Source organism: Diaporthe citri (genome assembly GCF_014595645.1).
Source record: "Diaporthe citri strain NFHF-8-4 chromosome Unknown scaffold_11, whole genome shotgun sequence".
In the NCBI taxonomy this organism is placed as follows: Eukaryota; Fungi; Ascomycota; class Sordariomycetes; order Diaporthales; family Diaporthaceae; genus Diaporthe; species Diaporthe citri.
Genome location: NW_025064856.1, coordinates 1261242 through 1273384, shown reverse-complemented (window position 1 = coordinate 1273384; position 12143 = coordinate 1261242). Strand labels below are relative to the sequence as shown.

General features: G+C 56.3%; 6 protein-coding genes across 6 annotated transcripts; 3 read left to right on the top strand and 3 right to left on the bottom strand.

Annotated features, from left to right (window-relative positions):
• Positions 1-542: 542 nt before the first annotated feature.
• On the top strand, positions 543-981 carry INS49_004156 (uncharacterized protein; the record flags this gene model as incomplete). Its single annotated transcript, XM_043164946.1, has 2 exons — positions 543-569; positions 658-981. The coding sequence occupies 2 exons, from the start codon at positions 543-545 to the stop codon at positions 979-981; spliced, it is 351 nt and encodes a 116-aa protein (XP_043018596.1).
• Positions 982-1468: 487 nt separating this feature from the next.
• INS49_004155 (uncharacterized protein) lies at positions 1469-2225 on the bottom strand (the record flags this gene model as incomplete). The annotated part of the gene is made up of 2 exons (XM_043164945.1): positions 1469-2084; positions 2170-2225. 2 exons carry the CDS (start codon positions 2223-2225, stop codon positions 1469-1471), a joined length of 672 nt encoding a protein of 223 aa, XP_043018595.1.
• Positions 2226-3311: 1086 nt separating this feature from the next.
• Positions 3312-4148, top strand: INS49_004154 (uncharacterized protein; the record flags this gene model as incomplete). Its single annotated transcript, XM_043164944.1, has 1 exon — positions 3312-4148. One exon carries the CDS (start codon positions 3312-3314, stop codon positions 4146-4148), a length of 837 nt encoding a protein of 278 aa, XP_043018594.1.
• A 144-nt stretch (positions 4149-4292) lies between these two features.
• Positions 4293-4918, bottom strand: INS49_004153 (uncharacterized protein; the record flags this gene model as incomplete). The annotated part of the gene is made up of 2 exons (XM_043164943.1): positions 4293-4773; positions 4836-4918. 2 exons carry the CDS (start codon positions 4916-4918, stop codon positions 4293-4295), a joined length of 564 nt encoding a protein of 187 aa, XP_043018593.1.
• A 1437-nt stretch (positions 4919-6355) lies between these two features.
• INS49_004152 (uncharacterized protein) lies at positions 6356-8806 on the bottom strand (the record flags this gene model as incomplete). The annotated part of the gene is made up of 2 exons (XM_043164942.1): positions 6356-8645; positions 8730-8806. The coding sequence occupies 2 exons, from the start codon at positions 8804-8806 to the stop codon at positions 6356-6358; spliced, it is 2367 nt and encodes a 788-aa protein (XP_043018592.1).
• Positions 8807-10383: 1577 nt separating this feature from the next.
• On the top strand, positions 10384-12143 carry INS49_004151 (uncharacterized protein; the record flags this gene model as incomplete). The annotated part of the gene is made up of 3 exons (XM_043164941.1): positions 10384-10410; positions 10615-11163; positions 11235-12143. The coding sequence occupies 3 exons, from the start codon at positions 10384-10386 to the stop codon at positions 12141-12143; spliced, it is 1485 nt and encodes a 494-aa protein (XP_043018591.1).

The window sequence follows — 12143 nt, the reverse complement described above, 5'->3', positions numbered from 1 at the left end:
GGCAAGTAATCCTGGTAGAGCGCGCACGGGGAGGCACAACGCTGTGCCCTGTATCCGAGCTTTTTTTTTTTTTTTTTTTTTTTTTTAGCTCTGTTTAGCCCAGGCGAGGCCTGTGCTGACTGGCGCTGGTGCACTGGAGTCGGGCCCAGGCAGCTGGCTCTCCCGGACTGTCACGGGAGGCTCACGGGAGAGTCGAAGCTCTCAAGTCTTGCTTAACTTTGCAGAATTCAGAATGGAAGCTCTTCTACCGGATTGAAAATAAAAAGAGGGAAGGATCCCTCTGATGGCTGCTAAGATTTGGAAGCTGATGACCTCCTGGCCGCGCACGGCCACGCTTGTGCTGAGCCACGATCCTACAGCGCTGACAGCGTGTGCCTTCGTGAAAGCTGGGCCAATAAGTCGAGAGCCTCGTCAAGAACGCAAAAAAACACGCTTTGTATTAAAGAATCGTAGCGCCTGACCGTGTCCTCATCTATACGGCGCTTTGAGACTCTCTCAAGTTCCTATCGAGGTAAGCCGCCGCAGGGAGAATGTCCGCCACAATGAGTGAAACGGTCGTGAAGACGCTTGTCATGGGCAAGGCAAGTCTCACCAACACCCAAGCCCACCACCTAGGCAGAAACACTCAGCCTAACTCTCATTACTTCCGCCACCCAGGGCGTAACACTCAAACTCATCCTCGACCCTACCCAGCCGGAGGACTCCATCGCCCGGTGGACGAGCGAGGGCACCGCCGAGGGCCGCCCGGGCGACGACGTGTTCGAGGCCCCGCTGCACTGGCACAGGAACCACTCCGAGTTCATGGACGTGCGCGAGGGCCGCGTCCAGATCACCATCGACGGCGTCGTCACCGTTGCCAAGGCCGGCGACAAGCCGGTCCACATCCCCGCGGGCGCGGTGCACGCGCTGAAGAGCTTCCCTGGGGAGAGGGTTGTCGTGCGGGAGAGCGCGGACCCGCCGGGGGAGTATAAGCATTTGTGAGCCTTGGTTTCTCTTCCATCTCTTCCCTTTTTCTTTTGAATTTTTGCTCTTTCTCTCATTCAATGCTTTGACGCGTTCTTGATACGATGACCGTTGAGTGCTTTAACTTGGACTCATACATGTGCTGACTCTGCTGTGTCCTAGGTTCTTTGCCGACTTCCTCGCTGGGAGCTGGCCGCCTGGATTTTGGTACACGATGCGGACGTTCTATGACGGGGACGCGTATCCGTCATTGGGACTCTACTTCAAGACTTTTGACGTTGCGGCAAGTTGCCTTTCCCTCTTTTGGTGGTGTTGTGTGGTTGTTGACTAACATGGGTGCGAAGTTTGTCACTGTGTTCGGAGGCATTGCCAAGCTGTTCTTGGAGAAGAGACAAGAGAAGCTGGAGTAGGGCTGGGTCGGCGACTGCTGGCCATATTTCGGATAGGAAAACCCACTTGGGGAAATTCGCTTGAATGTTAATCTCAGCCTCGATAGCATTGTGGATTACTTTTCATTCTCGTCTTGCGCTTCGAGCTCTTCCTGGTTCCTCTTGTACTGCCGCTCCTCAATCTCTGACTGCACCGACATATCGTTTATCTCTTCCTCGGTCAGGTTGGCCATGCTGTCATCGTCACTGTCCTCTAGTTCCTGCGTGACCTCCAGCAGGCTGCGCTCATGCCCGTCCTCAGGGAACATGCGCGTCCAGTACTTCTTGAAGTAGGGCCGCGGGCACTGCAGTTCCTCAAACGGGCCGGGTTGCCCAGTCCGCACGCACCGGTCCCACATTACGAGCGACCTCGCATATCCCTTAGGATCCTTGTTATACTGCCGCACCATCGCCGCGGCGTCTTTCGTCTCCTGGCCTCTCATGCCGAATATCTCTGGTTGCTGCAGCGCAAGTAAATCGTTGTCTTCAGCGCGCTTTTTACGCTGATTCTCGAACCACGACTTGACCTGCTTAACCTGCAAGCCCGTCAGGATGGCCAGAGAGAGGACTTCTCCAGTGTAAGGGTAGCCGAAAGTCGTGGCGAAGGCGTACTCCAGCAGCGCGATCTGCTCCCTCGTCTTCGTCTGCGCCTTGGGGCGGCCGTTTTCAGCTGCCTCGCGGTTGGCGTAGTGCCTGCGGTTCGAGGATAGGACTGATTAGCCATCATGTGGGAGCATGGAATGCAAATCTGAGCCTGCGAGAGCTTTGACCTGCATACCTGCCGATTTGTTGAGCCCATTGGTGCGCGAACCACGTTTCTGGGTCACCAGTCATGTCGCCGCATTTCATCGCAACTGAAGTGACCACTCCTCGGCGCGAGGAGGGCTTTTCCGTCATTTTCCATAGCCTATATCTTGACTCGATGATCTCCCATTCCCGTGCGGTCCAATCAGCAGGCGACATTATAAGCGGCTCCAGAGATCAATCAGATAGAAGGGCCTGGATGGAATGTTGTGTCTGTGATTACTGATGGAACTCTAATGAGGTCAATGATTGAAAGAGGGGAAAGTTCGTAAATTTAATTAAGTAAAGTGCGGTGTGGTTGTTCCCCAAGCTAGGAGGTGTGATTTGTTCTCTAACAGAGATCAGCCGGAGTCCCTGGCAAACTTGTTAGGTGTGGCAAGTTGTTGGGAGTACGGAAGAACATAACTCACTTTGGTCCAAAACACTATTTTCATTGACCTATGTCATTCCGCATCGGAGTAGAACGGAGACCCCCCGCAAAAATACATTCACAATGTATGTCTTCATGACACATGAGGTAAATCTCTATCCTATCCTTGCTGCCCATTTCTTGTCAAGACTTCAAGATTCGATTTTAGCCTCTTTCCCTTTTCTCTTCCTCTAATTTAAACGACGTCGGTCACGCTATTTCCCCGCCATCTGATTCTGCCAAGGTGAACGAGGCAGCATGCAATTGTCATTCAAAAGAGAACTGAACTTGAGGCCAGTTTCGGAGGTTTCAGGAGTGGCACTAGAGGGAATTAGGAATGGTAAAGTTAGCGACAGTCTCAATGCCTTCAGAAGGAGGGCTTAGACAAATCAGAACAAACAATTAAGGCTGCATATTCATTTAGTTTCTGTATGTATGACAGAAGGACAGGGCAGTGCTTACGTAAGATCCGATTTGGCCCCCTCGCCGGAGCAGGCCTCAGACCTGCTGCGACTTTGCTCCACTTCGTCCTCCACCTCGACTCATCCATCTGAATCCTGGACTGCAGCTCAGCTCAGCTCAACTCGCCTTGCCTCGCCTCACATGGCCTGACTGGCCCTCTGACCCGCAGGCCAATATTCTCCTCCCCGCGTACTCGTCATGGCCGTCATGTCCGCCGACTCACCACTGCACAAGCTCACCTTCACATGGAGTCCAAGCCCTTCAACGACAGGCTCTGGATCAGACTCCTCGTCCTTCTCGCCTACAAGACCGCCACGCAGAAGCACGCCAACCGGCTGACGTTCACCAGCAAGCCAGGCCGCGTTGTCTTCATCTCGCCAAAATGCTGCATCAAGTCCACCCCCTTCACCAGACTCGCCGAGGCCAGCGCCATGCAATTTGTCGCCCAGCACACCTCGGTGCCCGTGCCCAAGGTCTACTCGGCGTTTGAGCGCGACGGCCGCGCGTACGTCATCATGGAGAGGATAGACGGGGAGAATCTCGCGGAGGGATGGAGCCGCCGGTCGGACGAGTCCAAGGCCAGGATACTGGAGCAGCTCAGGGCCATCGTCCAAGAGCTTCGAGGTATTCAGCCGCCGTCCGGTATTGGCGTCGCGAACGTGGACGGAGGGCCCATATTCGATCACCGCCTGCCCTGTAAGTCGCTGTGGGGTCCCTTCCCCACCATTCAGAATTTCCACCAAGAGCTGCGGGGCGGGATCGCTGCGGAGGACATCCAGGACGACGCATCATCGCCGGGGGTCAAGCACATGGCTTCGTTCCACGAGCAGGCCTGGCAGGGCCCGGTCTTCACACACGGCGACCTGAGCAGCTCCAACATTCTCGTCAAGGATGACAAGGTGGTCGGCATCGTGGACTGGGAGACGGCAGGGTGGTATCCGCCTTACTGGGAGTACACGTCCGCGAAGCACCCGAACCCACAGAACCGATGGTGGCAGGACGAGGTGGACAGGTTCATCACTCCTGCGCCGGAGGCATTGGAGGCCGAAGCCATCAGACGCAGGTTCTTTGGCGACTTTTAAAGCAATCAGATACACTGTAACACATATTTTCCCCATGAACGCCCCGGTGGATACCCGACCCGTCTTTTATCTATCCTACACTGCAGCCGTTCCCGAAGACTTGCTCCCAGGCTGGTCTGTCCCACATCACCGTTATCATCCCCATCAAGCAACGACCTCCTCCCCACGCAGCAAGTCGTAAGTTGCCACGCGGTTCATATCAAACCACCCGGGCGCCGCCCTCCCATCAAAGCGGTGCTCGCGCTCCTTCCTCCTGACGAACCCCATCGCCGCCTCGCCCGCCTCCTCCCACGCGACAGAGGACGAGCGGCCCAGCGCCTTGCCGTCCGCGCGCAGCATCTCGAGCGCCTCGCGCAGCCACCACACGCAGTTCCACCCGGACTGGTTGTCGCGGACGGGCACGTCGCGCAGCAACGAGGCGACCCTCTCGAGGTTGGCCACCTTTCCGATGATGACCCGCACCAGGATCATGGCGGTCGGGTTCATGCCAATGTCGCGCTCCTCGAACACCCAGCGGCTCTGCGTGCGGCCGTCGACGGTGGTCATGGTCTCCTTGACGTGGAAGCGCTTGCCCTTTGAGTTGCTGTCTTCGTGTTTTGGGCCGACGAGGAGGGCCCAGTGGTATCTTTGGGGCAGGTGTTGTCAGAAAATCGTGGGTTGGAGTGTGAAGTGATGTGGCCGACTTACTTGTCCTCGCCGCCGGACATGATGCTATCTCCACCCCTGGCATATAGTGCGATGTACAGCCTGTCCTTGTTGGACGGCCTCATATAGACTAGGACGGCGTGTGGCATCTTTTCGGATAACCAGCCGAAAAGTAACAGGAAATCATGGATATGTAATCCACAAAAAAAAAAAAAAAAGCTGTTGTGCAACAGTCGAGACGACCAGCGGCTGCTGTTGTGGACAGAAAGGCAGTACTATGTGTACAAAAAGAAACGGAAATAATCACGGACGAAAAGGCCGCGGCGACATCAGACCGGTGTCTGTCTGGTGACCTTTCTACTGTCCTGTCTGGTGAGGCCACAATCCCCCTCACGCGGTCACAACCGATAGTATACAAATGTCCGAACAGGCCATCACGCAAGTTGGGGTGTCAGCTCAGGACGATATAAGGGTTTTCACTAGATGTATTCGACATTCTACAACGCATGATAAGCAATCAGGGTTTTTGATCCTGGATATATCGGGATATAAAGTGTTGTGTTGGTGTTCCTAAGCCAAGGGGGGATTGTGACGTGGCGCTGCTATTCTTGAGAGTGATTCCGGGCCTGGGCGGTCGGAGTGAAGAAGAAGTTGTACAGTCCGAGCATCGAGATGGGCAGGCAGGCAGGCCGTGGGGGAGTTGGCCCGAAACAATGTTTCAAGTGTCGGGGAGTTTAGTCGCTGTGATTCGTTCCAAGGTTTCTTCGGGAAGACTGTCCCTGCTCGCCCACGGGTGCGGCCTCAAAGCTTGAATCCTAAAATAAAAAACAAACATGTGCAAGGCCCTGAATAATGACCTCAGTGGTTCCATTTTGACTCCTGTTGCGGTTCCCTCATGGTGTAAAAATGGGTTGCTGCGCCGCTTGATCGCTCCACGCTGTGGCTTATGAGAGAAGTTTTGTGTTGGCGTCTCATGGCCGCGGCACTCGAGGCCTGTTTCCGAATCCTTCGAATCCTCAGCGACGCAGGGATATCAGAACGTGGCGAGGTAAGCCACGCAGAGAGAACGCATATAGAAACAAAAAGAACCAACGACAGGTACGTCGAAAAAAAAACCCAAAGAAAACAAAAAGCCCGTTTGCGCCAGACGGGATGACAATCTATTTCTATTTCACACAACCAACATCTGCGAGGGACTGCACCGTCTGATGTATTCGGGTTATCACCATGGTGTCGTAGTTCCTGAAACACCCGGGTATGAAATGGGATGAGCGTCACATTACACCAATTTATCATGGTTCTCCGAGGTGTCATTCCGAGCCCGCGATTGCATTGGCGCAGTGTATGTGCAACAGACCGGTGCAATCAATCTGCGGCGAACAGGATCAAGAAAGTCAACATCCCACTCTGCCTGCACTCACAAATCGATCACGACATTGTGAGTAGTGTCTCCCTCCAGGCTGATGGACCGTCCCATGTACACTAAGGACCCGACCGTCCCAGCCGGCGCAGTCACAAGACACCGCAACACATCACCGCCTTTGCCCTCCTGAACCACCCAGCTAGCCTCCAGGTCCCCAAACGCGCTCACCACCCGTCCGCTCGCCCGCGTCAGCCCGAGCAAGACCAGCGGAAACATCAACAACCCAGCTCCCGTACCCGAAGCCCTCGACCCCGTCCGCGGGCCGCAACCCCAGCACCCGCTCCGTGAGCATGTACGTGGCCGCGCCGCCCCACGGGTGCGCGAGACTCGTGAAGAGGCCCAAGCCGGGGTCCCCGGCCTGCGAGACGTACTCCCAGCTCGCGCCGGTGGCCGTGGTGTCATTGCCCAGCATCGCGCCCCACAGCGAGCGGACCAGCGCGCCGGCGGTGCTGACATAGCCGCCGGCCTTGGCGGAGTCGTTCGCCGAGGACGCGGCGCCCGCGGCCGTGAACATCGCGTCCAGGAGGAACCCGTTCGTGTTGGGGGATATCTGCGCCGAGGTGGCGTTCGCGGCCGTCGAGTCGCGGTAGCCCGGGGGCAGCCTGAGTTGGGACTCTGCGGCGGCGAGGGAGCGCGCGGCGCGGGTTGGGTCTGCTACGCCGGAGGTTATGCAGAATGCTGTGGAGGCGACGGAGAAGTTGGACGTGTCGGCGGGTGAGAGGGCGTACACGCCCTGCGTGTCGTCCCAGAGCTGCGTGTTGACGGCTTCTGCGAGCGAGTCGGCTGCCGATGTCCAGGTCTGCTGCGAGGTCGTGTCGTTGAGGGCGCCCGCGATCTCGGCAAGCCCCCGGAGAGCCTGTGCCGCGAGGCACGAGATGGCCGAGCCGCCGTCCGTCGGGCCGAGGAACGCGACGGGGACGTGGACGAGCCCGTCTGCCGCGCTGATGGTGCTGAGCAGGAATGAGACGGACTTTTGCCAACGGGGCCACGTGTCCGCCACGAATGCCAGGTCGTTGGAGTGCTGCACGTAGCTGTGGAGGCTGGCGAGCCCGAGAAACTGGTAGTCCACCAGGTCGCCGGGGGCGCTGAACGTCTTGGCCGGGTTGTAGCCCAACGGTGGGTTGATGCTGAGCTCGCCGTCGTCATTCTGGGTGTCTACCAGGAGCTGCAGCGTGCCTCTGGACAAATCGTTACGGGATGTGCTCGTCGCTATGATGCGGGCCGTGTGGTAGAAGTCGCCCAGCCAGACCATCCTGTCGCGCTTTGGTCCGTCTGCGCATACCGAGCCCATGTTGGCTTGGGTCCCGTACTCGGCCAGCACATCTGGCGAGGTCATGCGGTTGGCGTATAGCGCTGCGCCGGTGGCGGTGTCTGTGACGACCACGTTGCGGACGTAGGCTGCCTGGTCCTGCCACCCGCCGAACCCGAAGGTGCCGTTAGTACTTATGGTCCCGCCGACGTGATAACTCGGCAGGGATACGTCAAGTATCTCCTGCTGGCTGACCGAGACTGACAAGCGGCCGCTCTGTGAGAGGGAGGTCGACAGATTGTACCATGTTCCCTCGCTCACGGTAAATGGAACAGGGAAGTAGTCAAGCAGGTACGACCTCACAAGCGACTGGTTGAGAAAGTCGAATCCGTAACCTAAAAGGATGTTGTTCGGCTGAAGGAAGGTCCTATTCGTGTTGACGAATGTGGTCTCCTCAGGCAGGTCGCCGACGAGCATCAGTTGGATCGCCTGAGTTCTTTCTGTGCTCGCAATGCTCCACCAGAAACCTGCCCTGGCAATGTTGGCCTCGAACTCCAATGTGTAGTCGGCAAAGTCGATGGCTTCAAGCGTGATGGCAGGTTTCGTCGATCGGACCAACACTCCTTTGTCCGAGTCCACCTCCCATACCGCGCCCTGCGATCCTTTTTCCACGCACGCGGTGGATACCGCCACCGCACCCAGCTTCCACACCTCGTTGAACGCCTCGTCGCTGCTATCAAAAGTCCCGGGAAAATTAGACACCGCGGTGGGATCTACGGTGGCTTCAAACCCCACACTCTCAAAGGATATACTTCCACCGGTGAGCAGAGTGATTGATTGCCACCGCTGCCCGCCCTGGATTAGTGGCGCAACGAGGCGGCCCAGCTCGGTAACATTGAACGTCTCGGCGCGGAAATGGTTAGCTAGCATGGGCGAGAAAAGAAACGGTCCGTCAGACCAGGGGTCGCTTAGGCCCGCGAATGGCTCGCTGTACCTGACCTCGATCTGGACTGGCTGGCTGAGGTTGGAGACTGCGAAAAATGCATATCCGGCCCGCTCGATCCCGTAGTCCAGGGTGGCCAGTGGTGTGTCCTGGTTCAACGTGAAAGCCGCGAAGCTGTTGGTTTCGACAGAGGGTGTTTGGCCTAGGGCAAGGCCGACTGGGAGGAAATCTGTTGACCTGGTGTTGTTTCGAGACGGTCAGCAAAGCTCAGCGCATATGCATCTCTTCCTCCCGGGACGACCACATGTCGTGTAAACATACCGACGCGTAAGCGCGGCAGCCAAGTCGACCACCGCCGCCACGGAGGCTAAAAGCTTGATCTGAACTGGGCATCTCATTGTCAAAGTAGATGGCTGTCCCTCTCAAGTCCTCTCGGCGAGACAAGAGGGGACAGAAGCATCTGGGCAGCCATCGCGACCTCTCATGCACGATGACTGTCGTGCATTTCAGTGTTGCATTGGCAAAGACAAGCGTGCGGCATACCGGCCATTTGGGGACTGGGTAAAACTGTATGCTTTCGCGTGCGTGTGACATCACGTCGGTTACGAGAACCCTCCAGCATGGCCGCACACCGCCTGCATTTCGCTCAGTGAGACAACCGGCCTTGAGGAACATGACCGACATGTGGGCGCAGATATCGGCCAAGACCTGCATAGAGGGCTGATCTTCGCCGAAGACTAATATGCTCCTCTTGATGGTTCTCAGCTTTGCTGCTTCGCGTTTTCTATTGCCGCGTCCGCACTTGCTGCTGTCAAATCTCCGAGGAGGCTTGTGGTACATGATCCAATATCCCGTGTCACGCCCGCATGCCGGAATTGCTACCCCAAATTCTGCAGTGTATGCCGGGATATGCATGGTGGAAACTCTACATGTGCAGATGCAACCATGAATATGCGGAGTACTGGGTAGATTTCGGTCCGCTTTGTCTCCTGATCGTAATACGACCTGCTTGTTCATTCTAAGCTTTCATTATGGATAGGTGTCTGCCGGTGACATTATTCTGAGGTTTTGTCGTTTTAGCCTCGATACCATCCTCTTCAGAGACCATTTTATCTCACACATGCCACTTACTGGACGAAAGAGCTATCTGGTGGTGCATGTGAGGATGGACACTTCGGGAAATCCGAATCACGATTCCTCCCTGATGAGACGCGAAGACGACAAAAAGACTCAAGCAGCATGAAATCATATGGCAGGACTCATATTGTATTCAAAAAAGCCAAGACTGGATATCTTTCTAATATAAGGAAGCATCTAGTTTTACAGTGTTCCTGACATGACGAATCTAGGCACGAGAAAACTCAGCTTAGGGACTTTCTTATCCACCAAAACCATATCCCATATTTGCCTTGGCAAGTTCATCCCATGTGCAGTGGATATGCTTTCAGCAGCAGCAAAGCCACAATCTTGGCAGGCGAAGGTTCATACTCAATAGCGTTGTCTTTCTTGGCAAGACTTACTTTGCAATCGTCTCGGACCCCCCTAGTGAGTCAGCAGATTCACCATACGGCATAGAGAAATAGAGTTTATGAGATTCTGTCACAAAATGTGACGCCACACTTAGTGGCACCCCTACTGCTTATAATGTGACAGATTCCCACCGGTTGTACGTTTAAACAGGTCAAACCTCAGTATTCGAAGAATTCGGCTTTTTGACCGTGACACTATGTTTGTTCGTCCAGAAACCGGGGTCTATTACAGAATGTCCTTCGCCATCTTGTATTGAGTATAGGCTCTTATGTGTGGAAAACGGGTTCATGGGCGTCATCGACATTTGTAGGGATGCTTTACTCAAGCTGATGCATGCATAAACCAAGAGGCACTCAACTCAACGCTAAAGTCTCCTTCTCATCGCTGAGCTTGTTAAACTGCACTTCTGCGGAGCAATCGGGTCAGCAGTGTCGCACAATAGCCAATGAAGCCAAGTTACACAATGATCAATGTAAGACATTTGTCCTCCAGCTGAAAATCTGTTGAATTGGCTCGCTGTTGCCTGGAATCTCCCTTCTTTCAATTTCCTCCAGCGTCGTTCGCATGCGATCAGGAAGTCATGAAAACCTTAAGTACAGTCGTGGCTACTTGCCTGTTCATAGAAGCCGGAATCGCCGGCTTCATTCCTCCCGCAGCTATACTGAGCACCCGGCAGACGGGCCTGCTCGACTGCCTAGCCAACAAATCCGTACCACTGACCGTCTCCACAAGCGATAACTGGACCGACTTCGTCACAAGCTACAACATCCGCCTCCAGTATGACCCGGTGGTCATCATTATCCCGGACACGACCCAGCAGGTCTCCGACTCGGTCGCATGCGCCTCACTGAATGGCATCAAGGTCCAGGCAAAGTCAGGCGGACACTCGTACGCCTCGACAAGCTCCGGAGGGCAGGACGGGTCGGTGGTTGTTGACCTCCGGCGCTTCCAGGATGTCACCGTCGACGCGAGTACCGGCGTCGCGTCTGTGGGCGGAGGCTTTAGGCTGGGGAACATGGCCCTCGCACTGAATGATAAGGGCCGGGCGCTCGCGCATGGCACTTGTGCTGGAGTTGGTGTCGGCGGGCACTTCACCCTCGGTGGGTATGGGTATACATCTCGGGCCTGGGGCATGGCGCTTGACCAGATCGTGGGGCTGGATGTGGTGCGGGCCGACGGCGCTATTGTTCATGCTTCGGAGACCGAGAACCCGGATTTGTACTATGTAAGTCTTGGGGACTGAAGGCTGACACAAACCACAACACATACGAGACACAGACTGACCAGAGTTTCCAGGCCATGCGCGGTGCAGGCCCATCCTTCGGCATCGCAACGACGCTCTACCTTCAGACTCAGCCGGCGCCGACTGTCACGATCTATTTCGGATTTTCGTTCCCCGGTGCAGCACCTGCCACAAGCATTGACACGGCAGTGTCAACATTCATTCACCTCCAGGACATGGCCCACAACGCCTCGGTCACTGATCGAAAGCTCAGCTTCGGAATCACCCTCGGGCCCAACGACTTTCAGGTCCGCGGAGTCTACCTCGGGCCAGCAAGCGACTTCAACAACACCATCTCGCCGGAGCTCCTGCGCGGGCTCCCCCAGCCCGCATCACCCGTAACCGTACAGGAACTCAACTGGCAGGCGAACCTGGAACTGCTGGCAGGGGGCAGCCTGGTCGTGTCCACGTCCGAACCGTACACGGCGCGGGACAACTTCTTCGCCAAGAGCGTGGCCGTGCCGGAGCCCGGGTTCTCCGCGGCGGCGCTGACGAGCTACATGACCTACATCGCGAACCAGGGCGCGAGCCCGCCGGCGCCCGTGTCGTGGTTCGCGATCGTCAACCTGGACGGCGGGGCCGACAGCCAGATCAACGCCCGCGGCGCCGACTTCTCTGCGTACGGGCACAGGAACCTCATGTGGACGGTGCAGAATTATGGTTACGTCGGGGCCGACCAGACGTTTCCTCAGGCGGGGATCGACTTCGTAAATGGGCTCAATGGGGCCATCACGGACGTCCTGGCAGATGAGGGGGTTGAGTACGGGGCGTATATCAACTATGCGGATCCGACTCTTGGTGCTGAGGACGCAAATCGGTTGTACTATGGAGACGAAATAGCTTCGAGGCTGAAGGGGCTGAAGGCGGTTCTGGACCCGGGCAACGTCTTCGCTCACCCGCAGTCCATTATCCCGAGTGGCTGA